General features: G+C 42.9%; 3 protein-coding genes across 3 annotated transcripts in view; all 3 read right to left on the reverse strand.

Moving 5' to 3' along the window:
- Positions 1-5,870, reverse strand: part of LOC122128692 (zinc-binding protein A33-like) — a 24,756-nt gene extending 18,886 nt beyond the window's left edge. Inside the window, exons 1-4 of the mRNA XM_042703227.1 lie at positions 5,469-5,870; positions 5,188-5,283; positions 4,869-5,099; positions 4,389-4,500 (exon numbers count right to left, since the gene is read on the reverse strand). Of these exons, the coding sequence (XP_042559161.1) occupies positions 4,389-4,500; positions 4,869-5,099; positions 5,188-5,283; positions 5,469-5,870 (841 nt within the window). The remainder of the gene's footprint in view (positions 1-4,388; positions 4,501-4,868; positions 5,100-5,187; positions 5,284-5,468) is intronic.
- Positions 5,871-9,268: 3,398 nt separating this feature from the next.
- On the reverse strand, positions 9,269-14,474 carry LOC116217909 (zinc-binding protein A33-like). Its single transcript, XM_042709538.1, has 7 exons — positions 14,297-14,474; positions 13,682-14,178; positions 13,401-13,496; positions 13,083-13,313; positions 11,770-11,792; positions 11,566-11,684; positions 9,269-10,304 (listed from the first exon to the last, which is right to left on the reverse strand). Exons 2-7 carry the CDS (start codon positions 14,081-14,083, stop codon positions 9,754-9,756), a joined length of 1,422 nt encoding a protein of 473 aa, XP_042565472.1. The 5' UTR covers positions 14,084-14,178; positions 14,297-14,474; the 3' UTR covers positions 9,269-9,753.
- Positions 14,475-19,843: 5,369 nt separating this feature from the next.
- The window catches only part of LOC105912533 (interleukin-1 receptor accessory protein-like 1-A), a 13,451-nt gene continuing 8,294 nt past the window's right edge, over positions 19,844-25,000 (reverse strand). Inside the window, exons 3-5 of the mRNA XM_042709555.1 lie at positions 24,188-24,331; positions 23,680-23,847; positions 19,844-21,880 (exon numbers count right to left, since the gene is read on the reverse strand). Of these exons, the coding sequence (XP_042565489.1) occupies positions 21,042-21,880; positions 23,680-23,847; positions 24,188-24,331 (1,151 nt within the window). The 3' untranslated portion in view covers positions 19,844-21,041. The remainder of the gene's footprint in view (positions 21,881-23,679; positions 23,848-24,187; positions 24,332-25,000) is intronic.

Raw genomic sequence — 25,000 nt, forward strand, 5'->3', positions numbered from 1 at the left:
GCTGTCAATATTATGGGTATCAGAAGCCATTTTTGACCAGACACAATGAAACGTATAATGTTGTAAAATGATATTTGATGCATGTTGATGTGTGTTGTTCGTTGTTAAAGACATTGTAAAATACACAAAATACTAATAGTCCTGGGATTTAGATTTGCACTAGTTGTACGTAAGTTTTATTTTCTAAATGTTCTAATTTTGGATACAAACAAGTGGTACAACATCATTAAAAGGAGGCTTAAAATCTATAATCATGTTGCGTCACCATCAGCATAGGTTTAGAAAATAAAAGTAAGTTGTTTAGGAATATCTTTTACAACACAATTCTGTCAAAGATGTTTGCCCTTCAATTTGCAATATTTACAGAGTTCAGATCATGAACCTGTGGGATTTTCTTAAGGCAACTAACAATACAACCAATTAGTCAGAATGGTTAATGCATGAAGACATTTTAACACCATGAACAAGTCATTATTAACCTGACAAAAAGGAAGTGACATCATCTCTTGCTGTGCTGCTTTACTTTCACTGAAGCTCTCACTGGTAACATCCTCAGAGGAGAGAGTTTAGAGCCAACATTAAAGTATGGAAACACAGATGTGTTTGTCTTTTTCATTAAATTAGCGTCATGTCTCTTCAGTTCTCAGTGCCTCTGACTGCATAGGTTTGTCTCCTTTCATTTCTGATGTCATTCCTGCAGGCACTACTCTATACCTGTCAGTAGGTGGCACTGTTGACATTCAGAACTAAACAGGATGTGCTGGAGAGGTACCCAGACTAAAGCCTTCTCACACAATTCTCCCATGTTAAATCAAATAAAAGGAAAACTGAATTGTATATTAATTAAATGAATTATTAAGGAGTATCAGTGTCATCTGTTACACGTTGTCAGTGCTGGATGGTTCAGTGGTATGGCAGTCAGAACCATAGTGGCGGTACTACAATAACGATACATACAAAAATAATCACATGAAAAAGTAAAGCAATTGACAAACCGGTTGAAGCAGCTTTTATTTTATTTTAGTCATCAGTGTTTCTGTGTCCTAGGAGTCGGATCAGACTGAAGCTCAAACTGTTCTGCTCCACTGTCTCATGGACCTCAGTTATTCAACAGATTGTAGACAACTTAAAAACATGACTACATTCCACCAACCTCACACAAAGTTTGGAAAATAAAAGCAAGTAATTATTATGTTTAAGAATATCATTTTGAATACATTCATGTCAAGGACATCTGTCCTTCAATTTGGAATATTAGCAGACTTCAGATCATGTGACACCTCTGGATATTCTTAAGGCAACTAACCATAGAACCAAGTCATTCAGAATTCATAATGAATAGGGACATATTAACAGTAAGTCATCTTTAACAAAGGGAAATTTCATTAGCTCTATCTGAACTGCTCTACTGTTACTGAAGCCTTCACTGGTAAGATCCTCAAAGGAGAGATACTACCGACATTAAAGTATGGAAACACTCTCAGTGAAAGTGTGTTTGAAAGTGTGTATGTGTGTGTTATTATCAGGGTCAGAGAATGACAGCTCTCCTCTGTCCCAGTCCAGCTGCACTCTGATCCTCTGGAGTTTCTGCTTCACTGTGAGGAGAGTGGAGGGCTGTGGTGTAGAGCGTGCTGTATAGTTACCATCTTTATAATACACATACCACTGTCCACTCATGGAGGGACAGTCTCCCTTCCTCTGGAGAGACTCTGTCATCACACCCACCTGCCACAATGGATTCTCTCCAACCTCCATGATAGGTGAAAATTCACCCTAGTTACCTCAGGACTCCGGAGCTGCATATAAGTACATTTATTAGACAAACAACAATTGCAATTGGGCTCACTCACAAAACAAGTATGAAAGTGAAGCCATGATAAACACATCGCACAAGGTTTATATAGACAGAAGTTGAGCGTTCAACAGGGATAACCACGTGGTGGATTTCTGACGTCCGAGGCAAGGATGGTAGTTTTGCAAGGTCGGAAGAAGCACAGTTCGTTCCTTCTGGTCTAAACATGCACTTGTACATATGCAGACTAAGTGGCACCTAATATTCTAAGTTACACACACGCAGAAACACAGAAAAGCCATGTTTCTGCTTTCATAAGCACATGATTCATACGTTCTTAAGTAATTAACAGTGTTTGCAAATTATCTCCATCAATCCCTCCTTTTATCCGTTTCAATGGATAATTAAAAATCACAATCAAAAACAAAATTAAAATCACAAATCATCTTTCTTAATTCGTCAATTATCAATTTCAATGGATAACCTCAAAATCAGCACTCTGAGCTTCATCACATGGATTTTTGGAACAGAGATCATTACTGAGCATCACTCCATATCATTATAAGTTAATCATTTAAAATGTCATCATATTTCTCATCACGCATTGGTATGCTTTGCATTTGTAGGCCAACATAGTGGATGTCGACTGTGTGTGTGTATCATTAGCTCGCCTAGGCTTCAGATAACATTCAAACAAGGCCTCTTTGGGTGTCCTTGAAGGCCCTGTTCCCCATCAGGCATTCTGCAGAACACATCTGCTGTAGAATATTACTGGGACGGAAAATGTAAACAGTCTCTTTGTGGAAAGTGTGTTTGGGCAGTCTGGTTCCCCCACCATGGATGATCTTTGGCCAGGCCCCAATCGCGGACATTTGACCAAGACCGGTGCCTGTTGTGATCAATATGTTAACAGTCCCAAAATGTAGAGTAGTGCAATTAATATCAAAAGTCCCACACATTGTTTCATTTTTCCCTTGTAACTCCCCATGACTTCACAGAAATAGGACTGCCCCGCCCTCCCAGTATCCACTAGGCTCTTTTACCCCACTGGACAGTGTAGTTTTCTTCACCAGGTTTGAGACGAAAAATTGCCTAACGCAAAGAATCCCCTTTGTAGCTGGACTTCTGTCACAGTGTTCCGGCCTTGGAAAACTGTAGGAAGACAGCTCCTATCCTCACATGTTGTATTTTTTATCCTAATATTCATTGATAATGCAATTGATATGCTTTCAAAGCATCCCATTGATTTTATTTATTTATTAGTTTATTAATTATAAAAATATATTTTCACATCCTCATACTGTACTTTTCATCTCTCTCTTTATTTTTATTTCAAAGTTCAAAGTACTTTATTTGTCATTGTCACAAAAACAACGAGACAGTAGAGGCAGCAACAGACAGCTAAAACTTAAGTTGCTGTGGACATTAACTACCACAGCTAAAAAAAATATAAAATAACAATTAATAAATAGATAAATAAATATCCCTGAGTAAATTAAAAAAGCAATATATGTACATTGAGGTGCATCAATAGTTGCAGAGTAGAGTGTCAGAGTGCAGTCCATGGGGGCGGGCCGGGCCGGGGGGGAGGTGGGGGGGGTTTGGGTGAGCTGTTGAGAAGCCTTATTGCACGAGGGTAAAAGCTCTTTGCCATTCTGGAGGTGGCGCTTTTGTCGATCTGAACCTTTTCCCTGACGGGAGTGACGGGAACAGATGATGGGCAGGGTGGGAAGGGTCCAATGTCTCTCTTTATTTTTATTTGTAACTGAACTAAGTTTTATGAACCTGTCTGAAACCCCCAGCTTGTCCAAATGTCTGTGGTACAGTGAACCACATCGCCCTCCATGCTTAACAGGGATTTCCTCACCTTTGCTTTAACATCACAGTACAGGTTTGGTCCAACTGCACGTGATAAATGCATGCGTGAGGGTACCCTGTAGCATGGTGCAGTGACAGTTAGGAGCTTACGGAAACCCGTGTTTTCAACAACTGAGTAGGGCAAGAGGTCCTGGCAAATCATTTCACCCAAAGTAATCTGTAATTATGTATGCATATTATTACATATGCTGCACCCCCGACAAAACCTTGGTCATGCACGACAAAATAAAAATGTGTTCATGTTGTCAAAGCATGAAAACAGGCTGCATTACCACACACCCTGACACATCCATATTAATAGAAGATGACATTTCCCCCTGTCGTTCTAAATCCTCCTTTTATCGACATGTGAGAACGATACAGTTCACTGGAGAAACAGTTCACTGGAGCATCCTTAATAATACTCTTTCAATTGCATTCTGCTCACTTTAACAATGTCTTCTGTTTTAGCTTTACTGTATCCTTATCAATTCTGATCTTTTTTTCTTTTTTTCACCCGTAGACTTGCGTCTACACACTCTTCATCACTTCCGCTCTCCTCCAGTTCCCCCTTCCGCTTGGCAGCTCTTCTGATCTTTTCACTTGTCTTCAGATTTCTTTTGGAGTTTGTTTTTGCTCTTATTTATGTAAAGCATATTGAATTGCCTCTGTGTATGAAATGTGCTCTATAAATAATCTCTCTCTCTGTGTGTGTCTGTCTGTTTCAGTCAGTACTCACTGTATTGGACAATCTCTTGCATCTTCTCCCAGACTCTGAACTTCAGGTTGCCCAGGTGTTTTGCCACATTGATCAGAGCTCCTGAAACCCTCTCTGGATCCTGCAGTGTGCACTGGGCTCTGGAATAACATTCAGGAGTCAGTGCTGCTGTGGGTTTAGGTTCAGAACCACAGAGAAGAGAGACAGGAGGCAGATCACTCACCTCTCCACTGTGCTCTTGTAGTTCTGTGAAAAATCACCAAAGTACACAAGATGTAAAGCATTGACATTAACGCTTGATATTAAATTCTCCTACATTAACCACTTAAGCAAAAACATTAAACATTAAACTTAAGCAAAAACTACCAATGCCAGTAATGCTATATCATCATAATTTCCATACATATAGTTTATAAACCTGTTTTCTTTGTGGAATCAGAAATTATTTACTCCTGTTAATGACACTGCTTTAGGAAAAAGAAAAACAGGACCGGTTCTTACCTGCAGGAATGTGATGTCATCAGCTCCCATCTCCTTTTCTATGACTCTGATTGTGTCTGAAAGAGATGATATCTCTCTGCTCATCTTCTCAATCTTCTCCTTCATCATCTGACTCTTCTGCTCCTCTTCCTCCCTCAGTGCAGCTATCCTGGCTGCCTCTTCATCTTGTAGAAACTGGTGCAGCTTCTCAAACTCCTCCTTGATCTGTTTCTCTGTGTGCTGGGTCTGAGTCTGGATGATCACACATACAGTAATAAAAAAGTTATTTTTATTGTTGCTGAAATGAAAACTCCTGTGTCTAATCTGGTCCATACCTCACCTTAATGTGCGCTGATGTTTGGTCACAGATGAGTTTAACTTTTTTAAAGGTCTTGAATGTATTTCTTAGGGGCTCCAGTTTGATCTTGAGTTCCTCCTGAAATACACACACACTTTACTGGGTAACAACTACTGCTGTAAACACAGGTGTAAAGATTTGCAGTCTACTGGTGTTGACATTGAGTAGTTATGGAGGCATCTATCTGAATATTTAATTCCTAATTCATTCTTAATAGAACACATTATGTGTAAGCATTATTAAACTCATCTGAGCATTCCTACCTTAATATCTAGTGCAGCCTCATCAATGGGACTGAAGTTGTGGGTTTTGTGTGTTTTTGAGTCCCGACACACCAGACACACAGGCTGCTTATCGTCCAGACAGAAGAGCTTAAGTTTCTCACTGTGCAGACTGCAGAGCACCTCAGACCCTGCTGAAGCCCTCTGACTTCTCTCCTGTAAGAAGGTCTCACACAGGTTCCTTAAGTGGAGGTTAAGGCAAGGATGTTCCTTTGATGATCTCCTTCTGCAGACTGGACATTCTCTGGATCCTTTGGTTCCCCAGTACTGCTGCAGACAGACTTTACAGAAGCTGTGACTGCATGAGAGGACGACAGGGTCCTTGAAGATGTCACAGCACACAGGACAAGATAAATCCTCTTCGGAGAAAGGTTTTGATGCCATAGTCTTGTTACCGGTGAACTCTCTTTTGTGGCTGGTAACACAGTTTGCTTTCACTTTCAAGTTCACAGTTTAAAAATCATGTCAGTGTCTGAACAGGAATACACATACTAAAGATACACATACACATACTAAAGTCACAAGGCTGTCAGCTTCATACCCATGTATTTCAAACAAGAATGGTTGTTTTGTTTGTTGAATGTACAGCGTACCTGTTCAAAGTTCGCTGAGAAACAGTCAGTCACTGGAGTCCGTCCGTCTCAGTTACCCACTTCCTTGTTTAACAAAGTTGAGGTGAGCCAGAGGGAGGGGCTTTGGTTGAAGAAGATTCTGATTGGCCAGCTCAGCTACCCTATTAGCGAGAGAGAGAGAGAGCACATTTTCATCGATCCTGTTGTGATGTTTGACAGGTATAAATTACTTAATTACTTATTATGGCATACAGTTTACTCACAGGAGGGATAGTAAGCATATATTTGTACATCTTATTTATATTTTATGAGAAAGATGTTTAATCATTCATTATTGATTTTATTGAGTTAAATCCAAACGAAAGAAAGAAATATTGTCTAGCCATAGATAATCACTGTCCATACAACCCCCAGTCAGCAGGACTGGTAGAAAAGAATTAACTAAACTATTAAAAGTTAATTGAGAATCCAAGAGTGAAATTAGTGAAATGAAGCATGCATGATGTTATCACTGTTTGAAATGATGTATGGAAGAATCTACACTGCCTAAACTCTTAAACCATTTGCTATAACAGACGAAGAGATTGAATACACACTTTCAGAGTACATGGCAAAGATGATGTCGAAACTAAATGCTCTCAGACTTCTTTCCCCTATACAGGAACACTGTGAGGCTGAAACCAAGGTTTGGCCAGGAGATTGGGTCCTAATCAACAGCCTCAAAAGAAAACACTGCCACTTGCCCAAGTGGGACAGACCATACAAAGTGCTACTGTCAACATCTACCACAGTCAAGATAGCGGAGAGAGCCACCTGGATACATCTAACACATTGTAAACGAGTAAGCCTGCCTTAGAAAGAGACAGAGGATAGGAGCTGTCTTCCTCTACAGTTTTCCAAGGCCGGGCCACTGTGACAGAAGTCCAGCTACAAAGGGGATTCTTTGCGTTAAGCAATTTTTCATCTCAAACCTGGTGAAGAAAACTACACTGTCCAGTGGGGTAAAAGAGCCTAGTGGATAATGGTAACATATTGATCACAACAGGCACCGGTCTTGGTCAAATATCCGTGATGGGGCCTGGCCAAAGATCATCCGTGATGGGGGAACCAGACTGCCCAAACACACTTTCCACAAAGAGACTGTTTACATTTTCCTGCCCAGTAATATTCAACAGCCGATGTGTTCTGCAGAAGGCCTTCAAGGACACAGCAAAGAGGCCTTGTTTGAATGTTATCTGAAGCCTAGGTGAGCTAATGATACACACACACACACACACACACACACACACACACACACACACACACAGTCGACACCCACTATGTTGGCCTACAAATGCAAAGTATTCAAATGTGTGATGAGAAATGTGATGACATTTTAAATGATTGACTTATGATGATATGGAGTGATGTTCAGTAATGATCTATTTTCCGAAAATCCATGTGATGAAGCTCAGAGTGATGATTTTGAGGTTATCCATTGAAATTGATAATTGACGAATTAAGAAAGGTGATTTTAATTTTGAATTATCCATTGAAACGGATAAAAGGAGGGACTGATGGGGATAATTTCCAAACACTGTTAATGACTTAAGAATATAATAATCAAGTGCCTTGTATTATTAATTACCTTATATGAATCATGTACTTATGTAAGCAGGAACATGGCTTTTCTGTGTTTCTGCATGTGTGTAACTTAGATTATGAGGTGCCACTTAGTCTGCATATGTACAAGAGCATGTTTAGACCAGAGGTGATAAGAAGGGTCGAACTGTGCTTCTTCCGACCTTGCAAAACTTCCATCCTTGCCTCGGACGTCAGAAATCCACCACATGGTTATCTCTGCTGAACGCTAAACTTCTGTCTATATAAACCTTGTGCGATGTGTTTATCATGGCTTCACTTTCAGCCTTGTGCTGGGAGTGAGCCCGATTGCATTTGTTGTTTGTCTAATAAATATACTTATATGCAGCTCTGGAGTCCTGAGGTAACTAGGGTGAATTTTCACCTATCATTATTGTTTATTTTATTTTATTTGTATTTATTTTATTTTGGGAGTTGATGATCACACCCGAATGGCACAGATAATAACAATAATACAATGAGATGTAATATCAAACCTAAATAAAGTCAGCAATAAAGTAAATAATTTTCCTCGTGTTACAGGACTGCATGAGAGTGAAGTGTGCTGCTGGCAGTGGAAGCATGACTACAATAGTTCAGAACTAATCTCGGGATGAAATAAAATAAAATAAGTTAAAAGCAAATCCTGTAAATGCCAATACAAGGTGCCACACAGAAGAGCCCAAAGCCCTCACTAATGTCTGACCCCAGAACAGTGGCCCTGAGAATGAATGGACGACTATAATGGAGTATCACATGATACACATAAACTGTTACATTTTATATCCAAATAACATCACATATGTTATGATTATTCTAAAGCAGGATAAACAAGTTCTCAGGTGTGCACATCCCAGCAGTGTGCTCCATATTTACCATCTTTATAATACACACACCACTGTCCACTCGTGGAGGTAAAGACTCCCTTCCTCTGGAGAGACTCTGTCATCACACCCACATACCACCATGTGTTCTCTCCAACCTCCACATCCCAGCAGTGAGTCCCTGAGTTAAAGCCCTCAGAGCCCAGGACACAGGCATACTCATCAAATCTCTCTGGGTTATCAGGAAGCTGCTGACTCTCATCACTGTCTCTCACACTGGTCAGGTCCTCAGACAGGATGAGACCTGGGTGTGCATTTTGGTCTGAAATGATCTTTAATACAAATATCTTTCATCCTAAACTCAAAAGGAATCATGACATCCTCCACCATACCTACCTGAATGGATAAAATGAATTATAGTAAGAGTCAAAGTTTTTTTTTTTTAAATAATTTTACATTTGTTTCGTGTCTGGTCACAAATGTAGGGGCCTTTGAAATGATTGTCCAAGACTCCTTAGAATTTTGATAAAGGTAAAGTTGTCAGATGTCACATTTAATGCAGTCAGTCGGGTGTTGATATAAATAGGTGTGCAATTTCTTCATAAATCACACCAGTCATTTTAGACCGAAGAGACAAAAGAGTTATTGTCTTGTAAAATGACAGATTTAATTATGTATATTTGAAGCATATTTTCAATTTGCATTGTTAGTTGTTAAAGACATTTTTAAATACAAAAAATACCAATAATTCTGAGATATGCACTGGTTGTACGAATGATTTAGCTATATTTTATTGTGAATTTCCTTTCTTTTGGATACAAACGAGTGGTACAACATCATTAAAAGGAGGCTTAAAATCTGAAATCATACATCATTGTTTAGAAAACTGTCATGATCACAGTAACTTGAATCTTAAGAAAGGTATAAATCCAAATAAATCAGAATCAAATGTTAGTAAAAATCATTATTAACATTTCTGTCTGGCCGGTCAATAATGTAACCATGTTGCGTCGTCACCATCAGCATACGTTTAGAAAATAAAAGTAACTTGTTTAGGAACATAATTTAAATTACATTTCTGACAGATATTTGCCCTTCAATTTGCAATATTTACAGAGTTCAGATCACGTGACACCTGTGGGATTTTCTTGAGGCAACTAACATTACAGCCAATTAGTCAGAGTGCTTAATTTATGAAGACATTTTAACACCATGAACAAGTCATTATTAATCTGGCAAAAGGAAGTGACATCATCTCTTGCTGTGCTGCTCTACTTTCACTGAAGCTCTCACTGGTAACATCCTCAGAGGAGGGAGATTACTGGAAACACTCAAGTATGGAAACACTCTCTCAGTGAAAGTGTGTGTGAGAGTGTGTAGATGTGTGTTATTATCAGGGTCAGAGAATGACAGCTCTCCTCTGTCCCAGTCCAGCTGCACTCTGATCCTCTGGAGTTTCTGCTTCACTGTGAGGAGAGTGGAGGGCTGTGGTGAAGAGCTTGCTCTATATTTACCATCTTGATAATAAACAAACCACAGTCCACTCATGGAGGCATAGTTTCCCTTCCTCTGGAGAGACTCTGTCATCACACCAACAACCCACCATGTGTTCTCTCCAACCTCCACATCCCAGCAGTGAATCCCTGAGTTAAAGCCCTCAGAGCCCAGGACACTGGCCTTCTCATCAAATCTCTCTGGGTTATCAGGAAGCTGCTGCCACTCATCGCTGTCTCTCACACTGGTCAGATCCTCAGACAGGTAGAGATTGTCGGCTGCAGTGTTGGGATCCAGAATCACAGGAGCTGCAGAGTGAGAAACACAAATGGTTTAGGTGGAAAGACACAAAAAGAGATACATACACATATACAAACTAGAGGTCATTATCTGTATCTGTATTTTTATCTGTTAAACCAACAACATAATCTGTCTTTGTATCTGGATTCAGATAGAAGGCCAGAAGTGGGCGTGGCTTATGTCAGAAGTCATGTTAAATCAGGCACATGTTGTATTTTTTAGCCTAATATTCATTGGTAATGAAATTGTTGTGTTTTTCAAAGCATCAAACTGATTCATTATATTCATTTATTATGTTATTAAATATAAAATATATTTTCACATCCTCATTCTGTACTTTTCATCTCACTTTTTATTTTTATTTTTAACTGAACAAAGTTACGGTCTGAACCCCCCAACTTGTCCAAATGTCTGTGGTACAGTGAACCACATCGCCCTCCATGCTTAACAGGTATTTCCTCACCTTTGCTTTAACATCACAGTATAGGTTTGGTCCAACTGTACGTGAGAAATGCATGCGTGAGGGTACCCTGTGGCATGGCACAGTGAGAGTTAGGAGCTTACGGAAACCCGTGTTTTCAACAATTGAGTAGGGCAAGAGGTCCTGGCAAATCATTTCACCCAAAGTTTCTGTAATCTGCTTGGCAGTCGGGTGGTTGTGTGTGTATGGTGTTTTTGAATTGAACACAGCCGTTATTGGTGGTTGTGGCTGTGTATTATCCACTGCTGGGGGGGCCTGGGCAGACATGGTCACAAAGGGATGTTTGAGATGCATATGGGGAGTTGTGTATGTGTGTGTGTGTGTGTGTATGTGTGTGTGTGTGTGTGTATTGGTGTCCGTGTGTGTGTGTATTGGTGTCCGTGTGTGTGTATGTTCTTATGAGATAAGAAGCAGAGACGTATTAGGGGAGCTCTGCTGTCACTCAGGTTTCACTGGTAAGATCCTCAGAGGAAAGATGCCAGTGTTAAAGTATGGAAACACACTCCCAGTGAAAGTGTGTGTGACAGTGTGTAGGTGTGTGTTAATTTCTCTGTGGCATGTATTTCAAAGTGGGTGTTCTCTATATTTTAAATATGTTGAAATGTTTGCATGCATGTGTGTGTGAGTGTGTGTGTGTCAAATGAGCTTTCAATGAAACTGAACAGTAGTGTATCATCCATTTTACTATGCATTGATCATGTAAAATCAATGTATGCCCCCTTCTCTCTCTGTGTGTGTGTGTGTGTGTGTGTGTGTGTGTGTGTGTGTCTGTTTCAGTCAGTACTCACTGTATTGAACAATTTCCTGCATCTTCTCCCAGACTCTGAACTTCAGGTTGCCCAGGTGTTTTGCCACATTGATCAGAGCTCCTGAAACCCTCTCTGGATCCTGCAGTGTGCACTGGGCTCTGAAATAACATTCAGGAGTCAGTGCTGCTGTGGGTTTGGGGTCAGAACCACAGAGAAGGGAGAGACAGGAGGCAGATCACTCACCTTTCCACTGTGCTCTTGTAGTTCTGTAAAAAACACCAAAGTACAAAAGATGTAAACATTGCATTAACACTTGACATTTAATTATCCTACATTAACCACTTAAAGCAGCAATAAGGTAGCCTGGATGCCAGACGGACTTAGCTCCGTCCACAAAATTTTAGGTTGGGAAGTTCGGTCTGGCATTGCTCCGTTGGGGAGAAATTATGCCCGATCAAAAACTTGATCAGAACAATCAAATTGTCAGGGCGGGCTTCATACAATGATGGACAGATGATCAACCGTAACGTAATCAACCACGTCACTTGGGTTGAATTCGTTTTCAACAAACATGGCTGCCGCTGGAGAGCTGAGATATGTGTAGATAGAGATGTTTTAGAAGACATCGACAGCGCATTCATTTTGAAAGAGGAACAGAGAAACGCGATCAAGGCATTTGTCGATCGAAAATATGTTTTTGCCGTCCTTCCTACGGGATTTGGTAAAAATTGTATTTATCAGCTGGCCCCGATGTCGTTGATCCAATTGAGTGAAAAGGCATTTTTTTCCTGGTTCGGTTGAAACACGCCCCATAATCACAGCCCAATGGAGCAGTATCAGACTCATATTCTGACTAGAATTATGAATATGACATCGTCAGGCTAGCAATAAGGAGTTATGTTCTAAAACTAGCAAGCTAACTATCTAAAGGCATGCAAAAACCTTGCAAACACCACCAATAGCCCAGTTGACACTGATAAAAGCTTGCCAACACACTAACTGGTGTCTTTTGGCAGTATAGCTGGCAATGTCATGCTGTGAAAGCTTTTCTTCCATTTTTGCAGGGTGTTCCAGCCCGGTACACAGAATTACATAGGGCATATCCTGGATGGCTAGTGGGAAAGTGTTTATCTGTCCTTCACATGACCATATGCTATCAAAATGAATTTGAGGATGGTACCAACAATTGTGGCATACTGTTACTTTAAAGGAAACTTAAGCAAACTATTAATGCCAGTAATGCTTCCAAGATCTCAACACTACCATTTATTAATATGTCAAGTAATATGAAAAACAGGAACTTCTAAAACAGTATTACTTGCCGTCTTTATGGTTAAGTGTGTTGGTTTGTCAGATTATTATAAACTACTACAGAACCTGTAATCCTGAGTGTGTTGTTTACATAATGCATAGCTTTATAGCCACTGAACTGTTCATGGAACCTTATATTATTAGTAGTGTATAAATCCTTTTTATTTCATTTGTGGAATCAGAAATGATTTACTCCTGTTAAAGACACTGGTTTAGGAAAAAAGTAAAACAGGACCAGTTCTTACCTGCAGGACTGTGATGTCATCAGCTTCCATCTTCTCTTCTATGGCTCTGATTGTGTCTGAAAGAGATGAGATCTCTCTGCTCATCTTCTGAATCTTCTCCTTCATCATCTGACTCTTCTGCTCCTCTTCCTCCCTCAGTGCAGCTATCCTGGCTGCCTCTTCATCTTGTAGAAACTGGTGAAGCTTCTCAAACTCCTCCTTGATCATCTCCTCTGTGTGTTGGGTCTGAGTCTGGATGATCACACATACAGTAATAGAAAAGTAATTTTTCTTGTTGCTGAAATTAAAACTCCGTGTCTAATCTGGTCCATATCTCACCTTAATGTGCGCTGTCGTTTGGTCACAGATGAGTTTAACTTCTTCAAATGTATTGAATTTATTTCTTAGGGGCTCCAGTTTGATCTTGAGTACCTCCTGAAATACATACAAACTTTACTGGGTAACAACTACTGCAGTAAACACAGGTGTAAAGATTTGCACTCTACTGGTGTTGACATTGAGTAGTTATGGAGGCATGCATCTGCATATTTAATTTCTAATTAATTCTTCATAGAGCACATTATGTGTAAGCATTATTAAACTAATCTGAGCATTCCTACCTTAATATCTAGTGCAGCCTCATCGATGGGACTGAAGTTGTGACTTTTGTGTGTTTTTGAGTCTCGACACACCACACACACAGGCTGCTTATCGTCCAGACAGAAGAGCTTGAGTTTCTCACTGTGCAGACTGCAGAGCACCTCAGACCCTGCTGAAGTTCTCTGACTTCTCTCCTGTAAGAAGGTCTCACACAGGTTCTTTAATGTTAGACTGACTGGAGGATGATCCATTGATGATATTCTCCTGCAGACTGGACATTCCCTGGATATTTTTGTTTCCCAGAACTGCTGCAGACAGGCTTTACACAGACTGTGACTGCATGAGAGGACAACAGGGTCCTTGAAGATGTCACAGCACACAGGACAAGAGAAATCCTCTTCAGAGAAAGGTTTCGAAGCCATAGTCTTGTTACCGGTGGACTCTCTTTTGCAACGGCTGCTAACACAGTTTGCTTTGACTTTCACAAACGATTACAGTTTGAGAATCATGTCAGTCTCTGAACAGGAAAACACAACATACTAAAGTCACAAGGCTGTCAGCTTCATATTCATGTATTTGAAACCGGAATGGTTTGTTTGTTTGTTGAGTGTAAAAGTACACCAGAGAACTCGTACCTGTTTAAAGTTCGCTGAGAAACAGTCAGTCACTGGAGTCCGTCCGTCTCAGTTTCCCACTTCCTTGATTAATAACGTCGATGCAAGCCAGAGGGAGGGACTTTGGTTGAAGAGGATTCTGATTGGCCAGCTCAGCTACACACTCACAGAGCGAGTGAAAGGGAGGACCTTTTCATCGATCCTGTTGTGATGTTTGACAGGTATAAATTACTTAATGACTTGTTATGCCATATAGTTTACTTCACCCGGCGCCTATGAAGCAGAGCTGCGTTTCGCAACCTGCCTGGGCCGAGTGTGACATTGATGAGCAGTGCGCCGTACACGAAAGGCGCGCCGTACCATAGGAAACAATGGTTTTGCTAGCGTCACGTTTTTAGAAACGCGTCTGGTGTGTTCAGATCCTGTGTGTGTATTTAACAAGCGTTTAGGCGCGTCCTCACCGCATACTAATGGCGGACGCAACGGACTTTTGTTATACTTTTAACAAAACGGAGACTTCTACAGTCCTTATTGTACATCCCCACAAAACTCTCTGAACTGGTTTACCTTGGCTGGCGTGTGTGGAAGCATAGGGGTGCACACTTATTGCTTACGTCACGCCAAACATTTCACTTCACATTCATTCATTTACTGTTGATCAAAATCTCCTCCTTTTATTGCCAAAATGTTGTTCGAAAAATTACTATAATAATAATAATAATAATTAATTTAATTTATAGCGCACTCTACATTCACCTGAATCTCAAGGCCCCGTCACACCATGACGTTCTGGTCAACGTTCTATGATGTTAGAGGAAACGTTGGTAATCGTCCATGGTCGCTGAAATTGCGCCAGAAGAGCTTTGTGTGAAAGCTGGTGAACGCTGTAATCGTCGGTAATCGTCGGTGATTGGAGGAGAACGCTGGTCCAAAAAAAAAGTTTTGAACATGCACAAAAGTTCTCATGGAGATCAGCGTTCTTCAACGTTTCATTTAAACGCTGGAGAACTTTCGTGGAACGTTTTATTAACTTTGCACGCGTTTGGCTATCATAGTCAGTCGTTGGGTAGGGTAAACTGAGTAGGCCTACAGTTGATGCACCCGAAATAACTTATGTGCGCAGCAATCCTGAGACGTGATGGGCATGCCTACTAACGTCCTCTTTGATCCAGGGAAATTTGAGCACCTTACCCATCTCTCGTAGGAAGATATCGGCGAAAGTTTTTTCACCAAGGGAAGATCTTGATTTTATCATGTCCCTTCTACAATTAATATGTTATTAACCATACGTGATCAACAAACGCAACTTACATCATTGCAAACGTTATTCTGTGCACTATACATCTACATATCCAATGCTATCATGTCATGCAAGGTCATTGCATAATCTAGCGAAAAGCGGAGTGGAGGGTATATGCTTACTTGAGCCCAGCATGAAGGAGATGTACTGAACTTGAACATAGCTGAGCACTGTTATAGCTAGTGCTGTTCCATGGCAGATGGATATGATATGACGACTCTTGTGACAGGGACAATGTGTGTGGATGTGTTGATGTTTTCTAATAATAAACATTGAGAAACACAAATTCAGTGTCAAATTTAAATAATTTATTTTAATAACATAAAACCCCAGGAATAACGCCCGTTATTTCGTAAATCACAGTAATAATAACAGTAAATCTTCGTCCGAAGACATTGCTAGTGAAAGAGGCTTTGTATTCTTCTTACTTTCAGCAGCATTTATCATCTTCTTACTTGCAGCAGCGCTAGTAGCAGAAGCCCCCCTCACACCTTTTCGTGGTCTTGGCGGCATGATGTTCACTGTTCAGATCAACTGAATCCACTATGATTTTCCAGCGTTTTATACCCGTTTGACCATGAAACCCACACGCCAGCAAAACGCTTTTCTGTCATTATTCACACGTAAATTACACTCTTAACACGCTCTTCTAAGGTTGACTTATCGTTTGTCGCGCTAGAGTGACACGTCAGCACACGTTTGTCGCGGACCAGTGACACGCCACTTGGTCGGTGTTACACACTCCTCATGCGTCAGTCCCACGCTAGTCATGTGTCAGTCCTACGCAATTATTTCGTTAGTAACACGCCAGATGTGTCCACATCGCCCTAGAACGCTTGAAATTGAACGATTAGAAAGTTCAGAGAACGTTGACCAGAACGTCATGGTGTGACGGGGCCTTCATAGTGCTCATAATACTCAATAGTGCCTTAATTACTATTAAGTTGCCTTTGCTTATAGCATGTGTATAAGAATGACACAATATGAATACCATGTTTGTTCAATGGACAATGTTGAATAATTACCTTGCCACCATTACATCTTCCTTGTTTTCTTAGGAACTGCGTTCCCGTCCCGGGACGACTTTATGATTTGGGCAGGTTCGCGAGGAACATGGTTTTGTGCCTCACAAATCAATTAATTAAGTAGCTAGGTTTTGAAAGGTGAATGTGACCTGTAACTATTATTGTCATTATTTTGAATGCCTGACTTTGTTCAACATTTACATTTACATTTAGTCATTTAGCAGACGCTTTTGTCCAAAGCGACGTACAAGGGAGAGAATAGTCAAGCTACGAGCACATAAGAAATATAACAAAATTAAATAAAAAAGAAAAAGAGGTGCAGAAATGTAACTGCTGTAATTGCAAGTTACGCACTAGTTGAAGTGCCAGTTAGGACGGGAAGTGCTCTCTGAAGAGTTGGCAGCTGGTTGGCATACTGGGTTGGGTACGGCCTGATTTTGCGGATGTTGAATAGCGCAAAGCGGCAGGACCTAGAGACACAGGCAATGTGGTCCGTGAAAGTCAGTTGGTCATCAATAATGACCCGAGGTTTCTTGCTGTTTTGGATGGAACAAGAGATAAGGAGTCAATATTGATATTGATGTTGTGGTGGATGACCTGTTTGGCTGGGAAGACCATTAGTTCCGTTTTGGCCAGGTTCAGCTGAAGGTGGTGGTTTTTCATCCATGTGGATATATCAGCAAGACAGTCCGAGATCCGCGCCGAGACCGTGGTGTCCTCAGGAGGGTAAGACAGAAACAGTTGAGTATCATCGGCATAGCAATGATAGGAAACAGACAGCTGACCTTGCCATGACACATTGAACGAGCGCCCAGTGAGGTATGATTCAAACCAGGAGTGCGCCTTGCCAGAAAAGTCCATACTTGACAGTATGGACAGAAGGATGCGATGGTTGACTGTATCAAACGCAGCTGATAAGTCAAGCAGGACGAGAGCTGAGGATTGAGCTGCTGCTCTAGCTGTTTTCAAGGCCTCTGTCACAGACAACAGGGCCGTTTCGGTGGAGTGACCGCTTTTGAATCCAGACTGGTTTGGATCGAGGAGATTGTTCCTTGATAGGAACTCTGTGACCTGTTTGGAAGCTGCCCTCTCAATGGTTTTTGATAGGAGCGTGAGAAGTGAGACCGGTCGATAGTTCTCCACCTGAGTGGGATCGAGAGACGGCTTTTTGAGCAGCGGTGTTACCCGAGCCACTTTGAATGAAGAAGGAAATGTTCCAGAATTAAATGAAGCATTAATCACCTGTGTTATTGCCCGTAAGACGGCAGGTGATATGGCTTGAAGGATGTTGGATGGGATGGGGTCCAGCGGGCATGTAGTTGGACGGCTACCTGTTAGGATTTTGGAGACCTCACTCTCGCTGAGAGGGATGAAAGAAGGAAATGATGAGCCATTGACGGTTGCGCCCTTAGGGGGGGGAGACAGTTGGTCGAACTTTTTTCCGATGGCTGCCACTTTCTCTGTGAAAAAGGAAGCAAAGTTATCAGCAGCGAGGTTAGTAGCTGGGGGAGGAGGAGGAGGGTAGAGAAGAGTTTTGAAGGTGGAGAATAGTTTCCGAGCGTCAGTTGCACCGTTGATCTTGTCATTGAAAAAAGTCTTCTTAGCAGCAGTGATGCTGGATGAGAAGGAGGCCAGCAGTGTATGGTAGCTTGCAAGATCGTCGTTCAGTGCTGCAGATTTGTGCCATTTTTTCTCAAATTATTATTCGTACCATTTTAACTTTGTTTAAGATGAATTCTTCTGCCACATGACATCACCCCTGTGCTCTGGGCCTGTGGTGGTATGTGCCATATAGAGGGAGTTCAGCTAAGGGTCAGCGTGGTAGTGTTTGGGAAGCTTCTGTGCTGAGAGCTTCTGTATGCTCTTCTCTGGTTTCCTCAGAAGAGTGAGGATGATACCTTTGTGCTGTCTCAGTTTAGGGACATTGTGTACCACACTGTGCTATTGACTGTACATATACAGTTTTTTGTAAATCTTTTTTCTTTCCATTTATATTCTCAGTCTTTTTGTTTATATTTTTCACATTCTTGGATTATGCACCTGGTGGAGGACAAATACATTTCCAAACACAGAGTTTTGTTTCCCTGCTACCTCTTGTGCCGACCCTAAAAGACCCTTGACACGGTTACCCTTTGACCCTAAAAGACCCTTGACACGGTTACCCTTTGACATTTGGTGGCAGCGGTGGGATCCAGTGTTCCACTAGGATCGGCACACAAGAGCCCCCTATTGAACCTTTAAGTGGTTTGTTCCACACAAGAGCCCCCTATTGTACCTTTAAGTAGTTTGTTCCACACAAGAGCCCCCTATTGTACCTTTAAGTGGTTTGTTTCTATCCATTTCACATCCTATCTATCACCAGGTCTATTCCATCAGCTCCTGTTGTGATTTATATCAATATGTCACACACCTGATCTGTGTCCCTTGGGAGTGAATGGGTTGCATTTACTGTGCAGTGAAAACACAGCCTCACACTCAAACAAGGTATGAGAAGAGAACTGTTGCAGCATTCCACCATCAGATGGCAGTGTATGCACATGACATTTATCAAAGCCCTTCCCATCCTTAAACTGATGTTAGTGTTCCCTGTTGGTCTTTCTATCAGTCACCAGCCTAGCGTAGGTTTGTGCCCCTAAGGAAATGCCCCCTCTGTCTCCAACCACTAGGGGGCGCTGCCTGTGGACTGGCCTGTTGCTCCATCAGGAGCACTAATGGGGATCAGCTCACGGCTCTGGTCATCTCCATCTTTGGGTGTGCAGGTGTGTGTGTGTCCACATGTGTTAAACAGGTGGAGTAGAAGGAGACGGGTATAAACCTACTGCATCCAATGTACAAGCACACACACTTACACACACACACACACACACACTTACACATGTTATTCTGAGTATTACACCACACACACACACACACACACACACACACACACACACACACTTACACATGTTATTGTGAGTATTACACAAACATCCATTCCTTCTCTCTGTCTCTCGCTATTTATTACTGTGTGTGTGTGTTAGTGTGCGTGTGCGCGCGTGTGTGTGTGTTTGTGTGTGTGAGTTAGTGTGTGTGTGTGTGAGTTAGTGTGTGTGTGTGTTAGTTAGTGTGTGTGTGTGAGTGTGAGTGTGAGTGTGAGTGTGTGAGTGAGTGAGTGAGTGAGTGAGTGAGTGTGTGTGTGTAAGTGTGTGTGTGTGTGTGTATCCACATGTGTCCTGAGAGAAAAACAACACAGGAAGAGAGAGGTCCATTGTCTGGTTTTAATGATCAGTGCATAACTAAGAAAACAGAAGAAGAAGAGCTCTTAAGAAGAGGAAAATCTTTCTTCCTTTGGAGTGAAACAATATAAAGCTTTTTATAAATATGTATTATATATATATATACGGCTGAATATGTGAAGCCTCTGTATGTCCTAAAGCATTTCCCTTTAAATGAAACTCACTTTTCTCAAACATGACTTAACATCGAAACCTGGATAGGAAGGCCATTGTTTAAAACAACTTCTATTATAGACACAAATTTATGGTCAGAAAAAAGATGACAACCCCCATATAATACTGAATAGCAAAACATCCTAATCAGTTTGGCCCTCCCCTCCCCTCCCCTGCCCAGACAAGTAGAAGACATTTCTCTTACAAAAATATATTTCTTCTCTATAAAATACTCTGGAGGGACATCAGCTCAGTTTGATATCGTTGTTGTCCCACAACAAGAGTTTGTGTGGAAAACATACGAAGCCCATGACAAGGAAGAGAGAAAGAAGGAGCGAGAGAGAGAGAGAGAGAGGTTCTGTAGAGAGAGAGAGAAAGAGAGATTTCGGGCTTCTTGATGTTCTCTTTGCATAATCTATATATTGATTTAATTTGTGGAATAAAACTGAAACTTACAGCCCCAAAAGAAAATCTTAATGTTCAGTCTAAATGTTAGCTAAGAAATTCCTCAAAACTTCACGATGTCAAGATGAAAAGAAAAAAAGAAACAAAAAACATTCCACAAGCAAACCCTCACTCCATAACCGTCCAAAACAAAAAACACAAAAAAAGGTATACTGAAGTATTAAGAAAATCATCCAATCAAATTTACAAGTAAAAAAAACCAGGAAGACAGTGATGCTACAAAAATAGCAAATACTGTACAATACCCTGTTTTCCATTGTAATCATTTAATTCAGTGTGTGTGTGTGTGTGTGTGTGTGTGTGTGTCACTGCGTGTGCGGATAGGATATTTCTTTGATCAATCAATTCAGTCAACCAGTGGCCTTGGTATACAGAAATGTACTCATACAAACACACAAACACACCCACCCTCGAGCTAAAAATAGGTCTATAATGTCTCCGAGCAGGAGTTTGTGACAATCCAAACATGGAATGTGGGTCTGTGTGTAGTTTGTTTTGTGTGTGTGTGTGTGTGTGTGTGTGTGTGTGTGTGTGGGACTCCTCTGTGGTCACCAGATGACGCTGGACACGCTGGTCTCCCGTGGCAACAGAGGCAGTATGGCGTGGTGGTTGGCATACGGCTGGTCAAGGCTGCGCTGTCTCTGTGGCCGAGGCTTGCCCTGTGTGTGCGCGTGCATGTGTGTGTGCGCGTGGCCGTGCACCTGCGTGTGTGTGTGTGTGTGCATGTGTGTGTGCTGTCCATTGAGCAGCGTGAGCGGGATGTTGCAGTAGGTGTGCTGCGGGGGCAGCGTGCCGGCGCGTGACAGCGGCACCTCATAGGGCACGTCGAAGCTGCGCTGCTGATGCGCCTGGTACGGGTTCTTCTGCCGCAGCGTCGCATGGTAGCGCTCCGCAGCCCCCGCTCCCCGCAGCGAGGTCATCGACGACGAGCGCAGGTCCGGGGGGGCCGTCGCCACAGCGGCTGAGGAGGCCGCCGTCGCCATGGAGACCGCAGAGACGCTGCGCAGGTCACCGAAGGGCCCGGCCTCGCTGGCGTCGAGCGGCTGCCTGCTGCCGAGGGGGCGCGGCGGGCGCCGGAAGGGCATCTCCAGGCGCAGGCTCTTCCAGAAGCGGGAGCCCGGGCGCGAGCTGCTCTCCCCCTGCCAGTGCACCACGCTCAGGGCCTTGATGCCCTGCTTGAGGGCCTCCACCTCCTGGTAGTTGATGAGGCTGCGCAGCTGGGCGCACTCGATCAGGATCACCTTGATGTCGCCGGAGGCCAGCATGTTGCGCAGGCGCGCCTCCAGCTCAAACACACTCCAGCCGCGACGCAGCACGTAGCCCGGTGTCAGCACGATGATCAGGCGACGGCTCTGGTCCACACACCGCGCCACGTCCTCTATGTAGGCTGCACACACACACACACACACACACACACACACACACACACACATGCAAAAGGGTAAGAAGAGAATGCTGGAGTGGGGTTAATTACCAGCCATATCAGAAGAAACTAGGCCACCCAAAACTGCAATAAATCAAATAAGTAGATGTCATAGCCCCCAGTTCTTATGAGGTGTCATAGCCCCTAGTCCTTATGAGGTGTCATAGCCCCCAGTCCTTATGAGGTGTCATAGCCCCCAGTCCTTATGAGGTGTCATAGCCCCCAGTCCTTATGAGGTGTCTTAGCCCCAAACCTTATGAGGTATCATAGCCCCTAGTCCTTATGAGGTGTCATAGCCCCCAGTCCTTATGAGGTGTCATAGCCCCCAGTCCTTATGAGGTGTCTTAGCCCCCAGTCTTTATGAGGTGTCATAGCCCCCAGTCCTTATGAGGTGTCATCACCCCCAGTCCTTATGAGGTGTCATAGCCCCCAGTCCTTATGAGGTGTCATAGTCTCCAGTCCTTATGAATCCGTAAAGGAGGTCTTTAAGCGTGATGTTGGAGTTGTGCAGCTTTGAACAGAGTTGAAGCACAGGGTCAGAGAACCAGTTTGTAAAGTCATTGAAACTTTTATGTTGCTTATGTTTGCTTATGTGTGCTTACTGCAGCTCTGTACTGTTTCAAATTAAACATTAATGGGTTTATAGCGCCACTACAGTACTGTTATAATGTACAGTTAAAAACTAAAGTCTTATAGCTCCACTACACTACTGTAATGATGTACAGTTTAAAACTAAAGTCTTATAGCTCCACTACACTACTGTAATAATGTCTGTGTGTCTGTGTGTGTGTGTCTCTGTGTCTCTGTGTGTCTGTGTGTCTGTGTGTCTGTGTGTGTCTGTGTGTCTGTGTGTGTCTGTGTGTGTGTGTGTGTGTGTGTGTGTGTGTGTGTCTCTGTGTGTCTGTGTGTCTGTGTGTCTGTGTGTCTGTGTGTGTGTGTGTGTGTCTGTGTGTCTGTGTGTGTGTGTGTGTGTCTGTGTGTCTGTGTGTCTGTGTGTGTGGGTGTGTGTGTGTGTGTGTGTGCAAGACTAGAGCATGAAGAGGAGCAGTACCTCTAAGCAGATGTGAGTCATCTTCTACGCTCAGACCTAAACACAGAGACAGCTTTCATTTCAGATCACACACAACCACATATGCACACACACACACATGCATGAAAACGCATACACTCACACACACACACACACACACACACACACACACACACACACACACACACACAGACATGCATGTAAACACACACATACAACCATCAGCATGCATGTACGCACACAAACATTTATACAGGGCCAAACAGCATGCGTTTACACTTGCATGCAGTCATGAGCGTGTGTGTGTGTGTGTGTGTGTGTGTGTGTGTGTCGGTCTGTCTGCCTGTATGTAGTTAATGAGCTTCTTTATCAGCCTGACTTACCTGCCATTCTACATCAGTGTAGAATAGGCATGCAATATCTGGTACAACACACACACCCATACATATATCAACATGAGACACACACCCAAAACAAACATGTCACACACACACACACAGAGACATACACATACACATACACACACACACACACACACATACACACACACACACACGTACACGTACACATACACTCACACACATACACTCCTTTAAACAAACACATACATATTGTATGATTATATACATGCTATGCATATTCAACACACACACACACACACACACACACACACACACACACACACACACACACACACACACACACACGGACACACACTTACAGAGAGACTTACTGCCTGTGGGGATGAGGTCCCTGTCAGGGATGAAGAGTTTGTACCCATAATGCCGTTCCAGCACCTCAGGGAGGATGTGCACTGCAAAATTCTCCTCGTCCTCAAGCTCCTCCCCCCACTGAGGCTCCGCCTTACTATAGGATAGGTACGCATCATAGTCCTTATCCTCTGAGAGAGAGAGAGAGAGAGAGAGAGAGAGAGAGAGAGATGAGCAGGGCGAGAGGGAGAGGGTGGGAGAAAGAGACGGTGTGAGAGAGGAAGGGAGGGAGACACAGAAAGGGGTACAAAAGAGGGGGGGAACAGAGGGAAAGAGAGAGAGAGGGAGGTGTAGGCAGTGAGTATAGTCTTGAGGTACAGAAGAGAGAGTTACAGTAGTCTACAGTAGTCTGAAGGGATTGGCTGGTGGCAAACGCATAGCATTGGGTCTTGAGGTACAAAAGCAAGAACTTTAGAGTGCCCGTGCCTGTGCCCGTGCCCGTGCCCGTGCCCGTGTGTGTGTGCGTCTCACCCATGTCTGGCTCCTCGCTGCCGAAGTACTGTCTGTAGCAGAGTAGGATGTCCAGCCGACAGCACTTATACAGAGACAAGAGCAGCCCCAGCACCAGCAGCACAGCACCCAGCCCTCCAGCCAGCTCCACTGTGTACATCAGCTCTACAGCAGGGGGGAGGAGGGGAGGGGGAGAGAGGGAGGGAGGGAGAGAGAGGGAGGGGGAGAGGGAAGAAGAGAGAGATAGAGGAGAGAGAGGGAGTGAGGGGGAGAGGGAGGGAGAGAAAGAGAGGAGAGAGAGATAAAGAGAGAGAGAGAGGGGAGAGAGAGAGAGAGGGAGGGAGAGAGAGTGAGGAGAGGAGAGAGGGAGTGAGGGGAGAGGGAGGGGAGAGGTAGAGAGGGAGAGGAGAGCGAGAGAGGGGAGAGAGGAGAGAGAGGGAGTGAGGGGGAGAGGGAGGGGAGAGGTAGAGAGAGAGGGAGAGATGGAGAGAGGGAGGAAGAGAAGTAGAGGGAGGAGAAAGAGATAGAGAGGTTTAACACTCATGTATTGAAGCAATATTCAAATCTTTACATTACTGCACTCTTAAAACATATAATGCATGAGGACATCCAATATAGACATCCTATAAGATCCACATGTATGACATCCTCAGATTGAAAAGACATCAGTGAGACAGCCTGCATTGCAGGCCCCCTGCTTCATATTCTAAAAAGCCCATCCTTCCCAACCTCACACAGCAACCCCCCACCCCTCAAACAGTTAAATATCCCAACGTAGAATTAACTAATTTATAGTAAGTTACATTTATTTGAATTCGACCTCTAATAACCATC

This window comes from Clupea harengus, chromosome 2 (genome assembly GCF_900700415.2).
Source record: "Clupea harengus chromosome 2, Ch_v2.0.2, whole genome shotgun sequence".
Lineage (NCBI taxonomy): Eukaryota > Metazoa > Chordata > Actinopteri > Clupeiformes > Clupeidae > Clupea > Clupea harengus.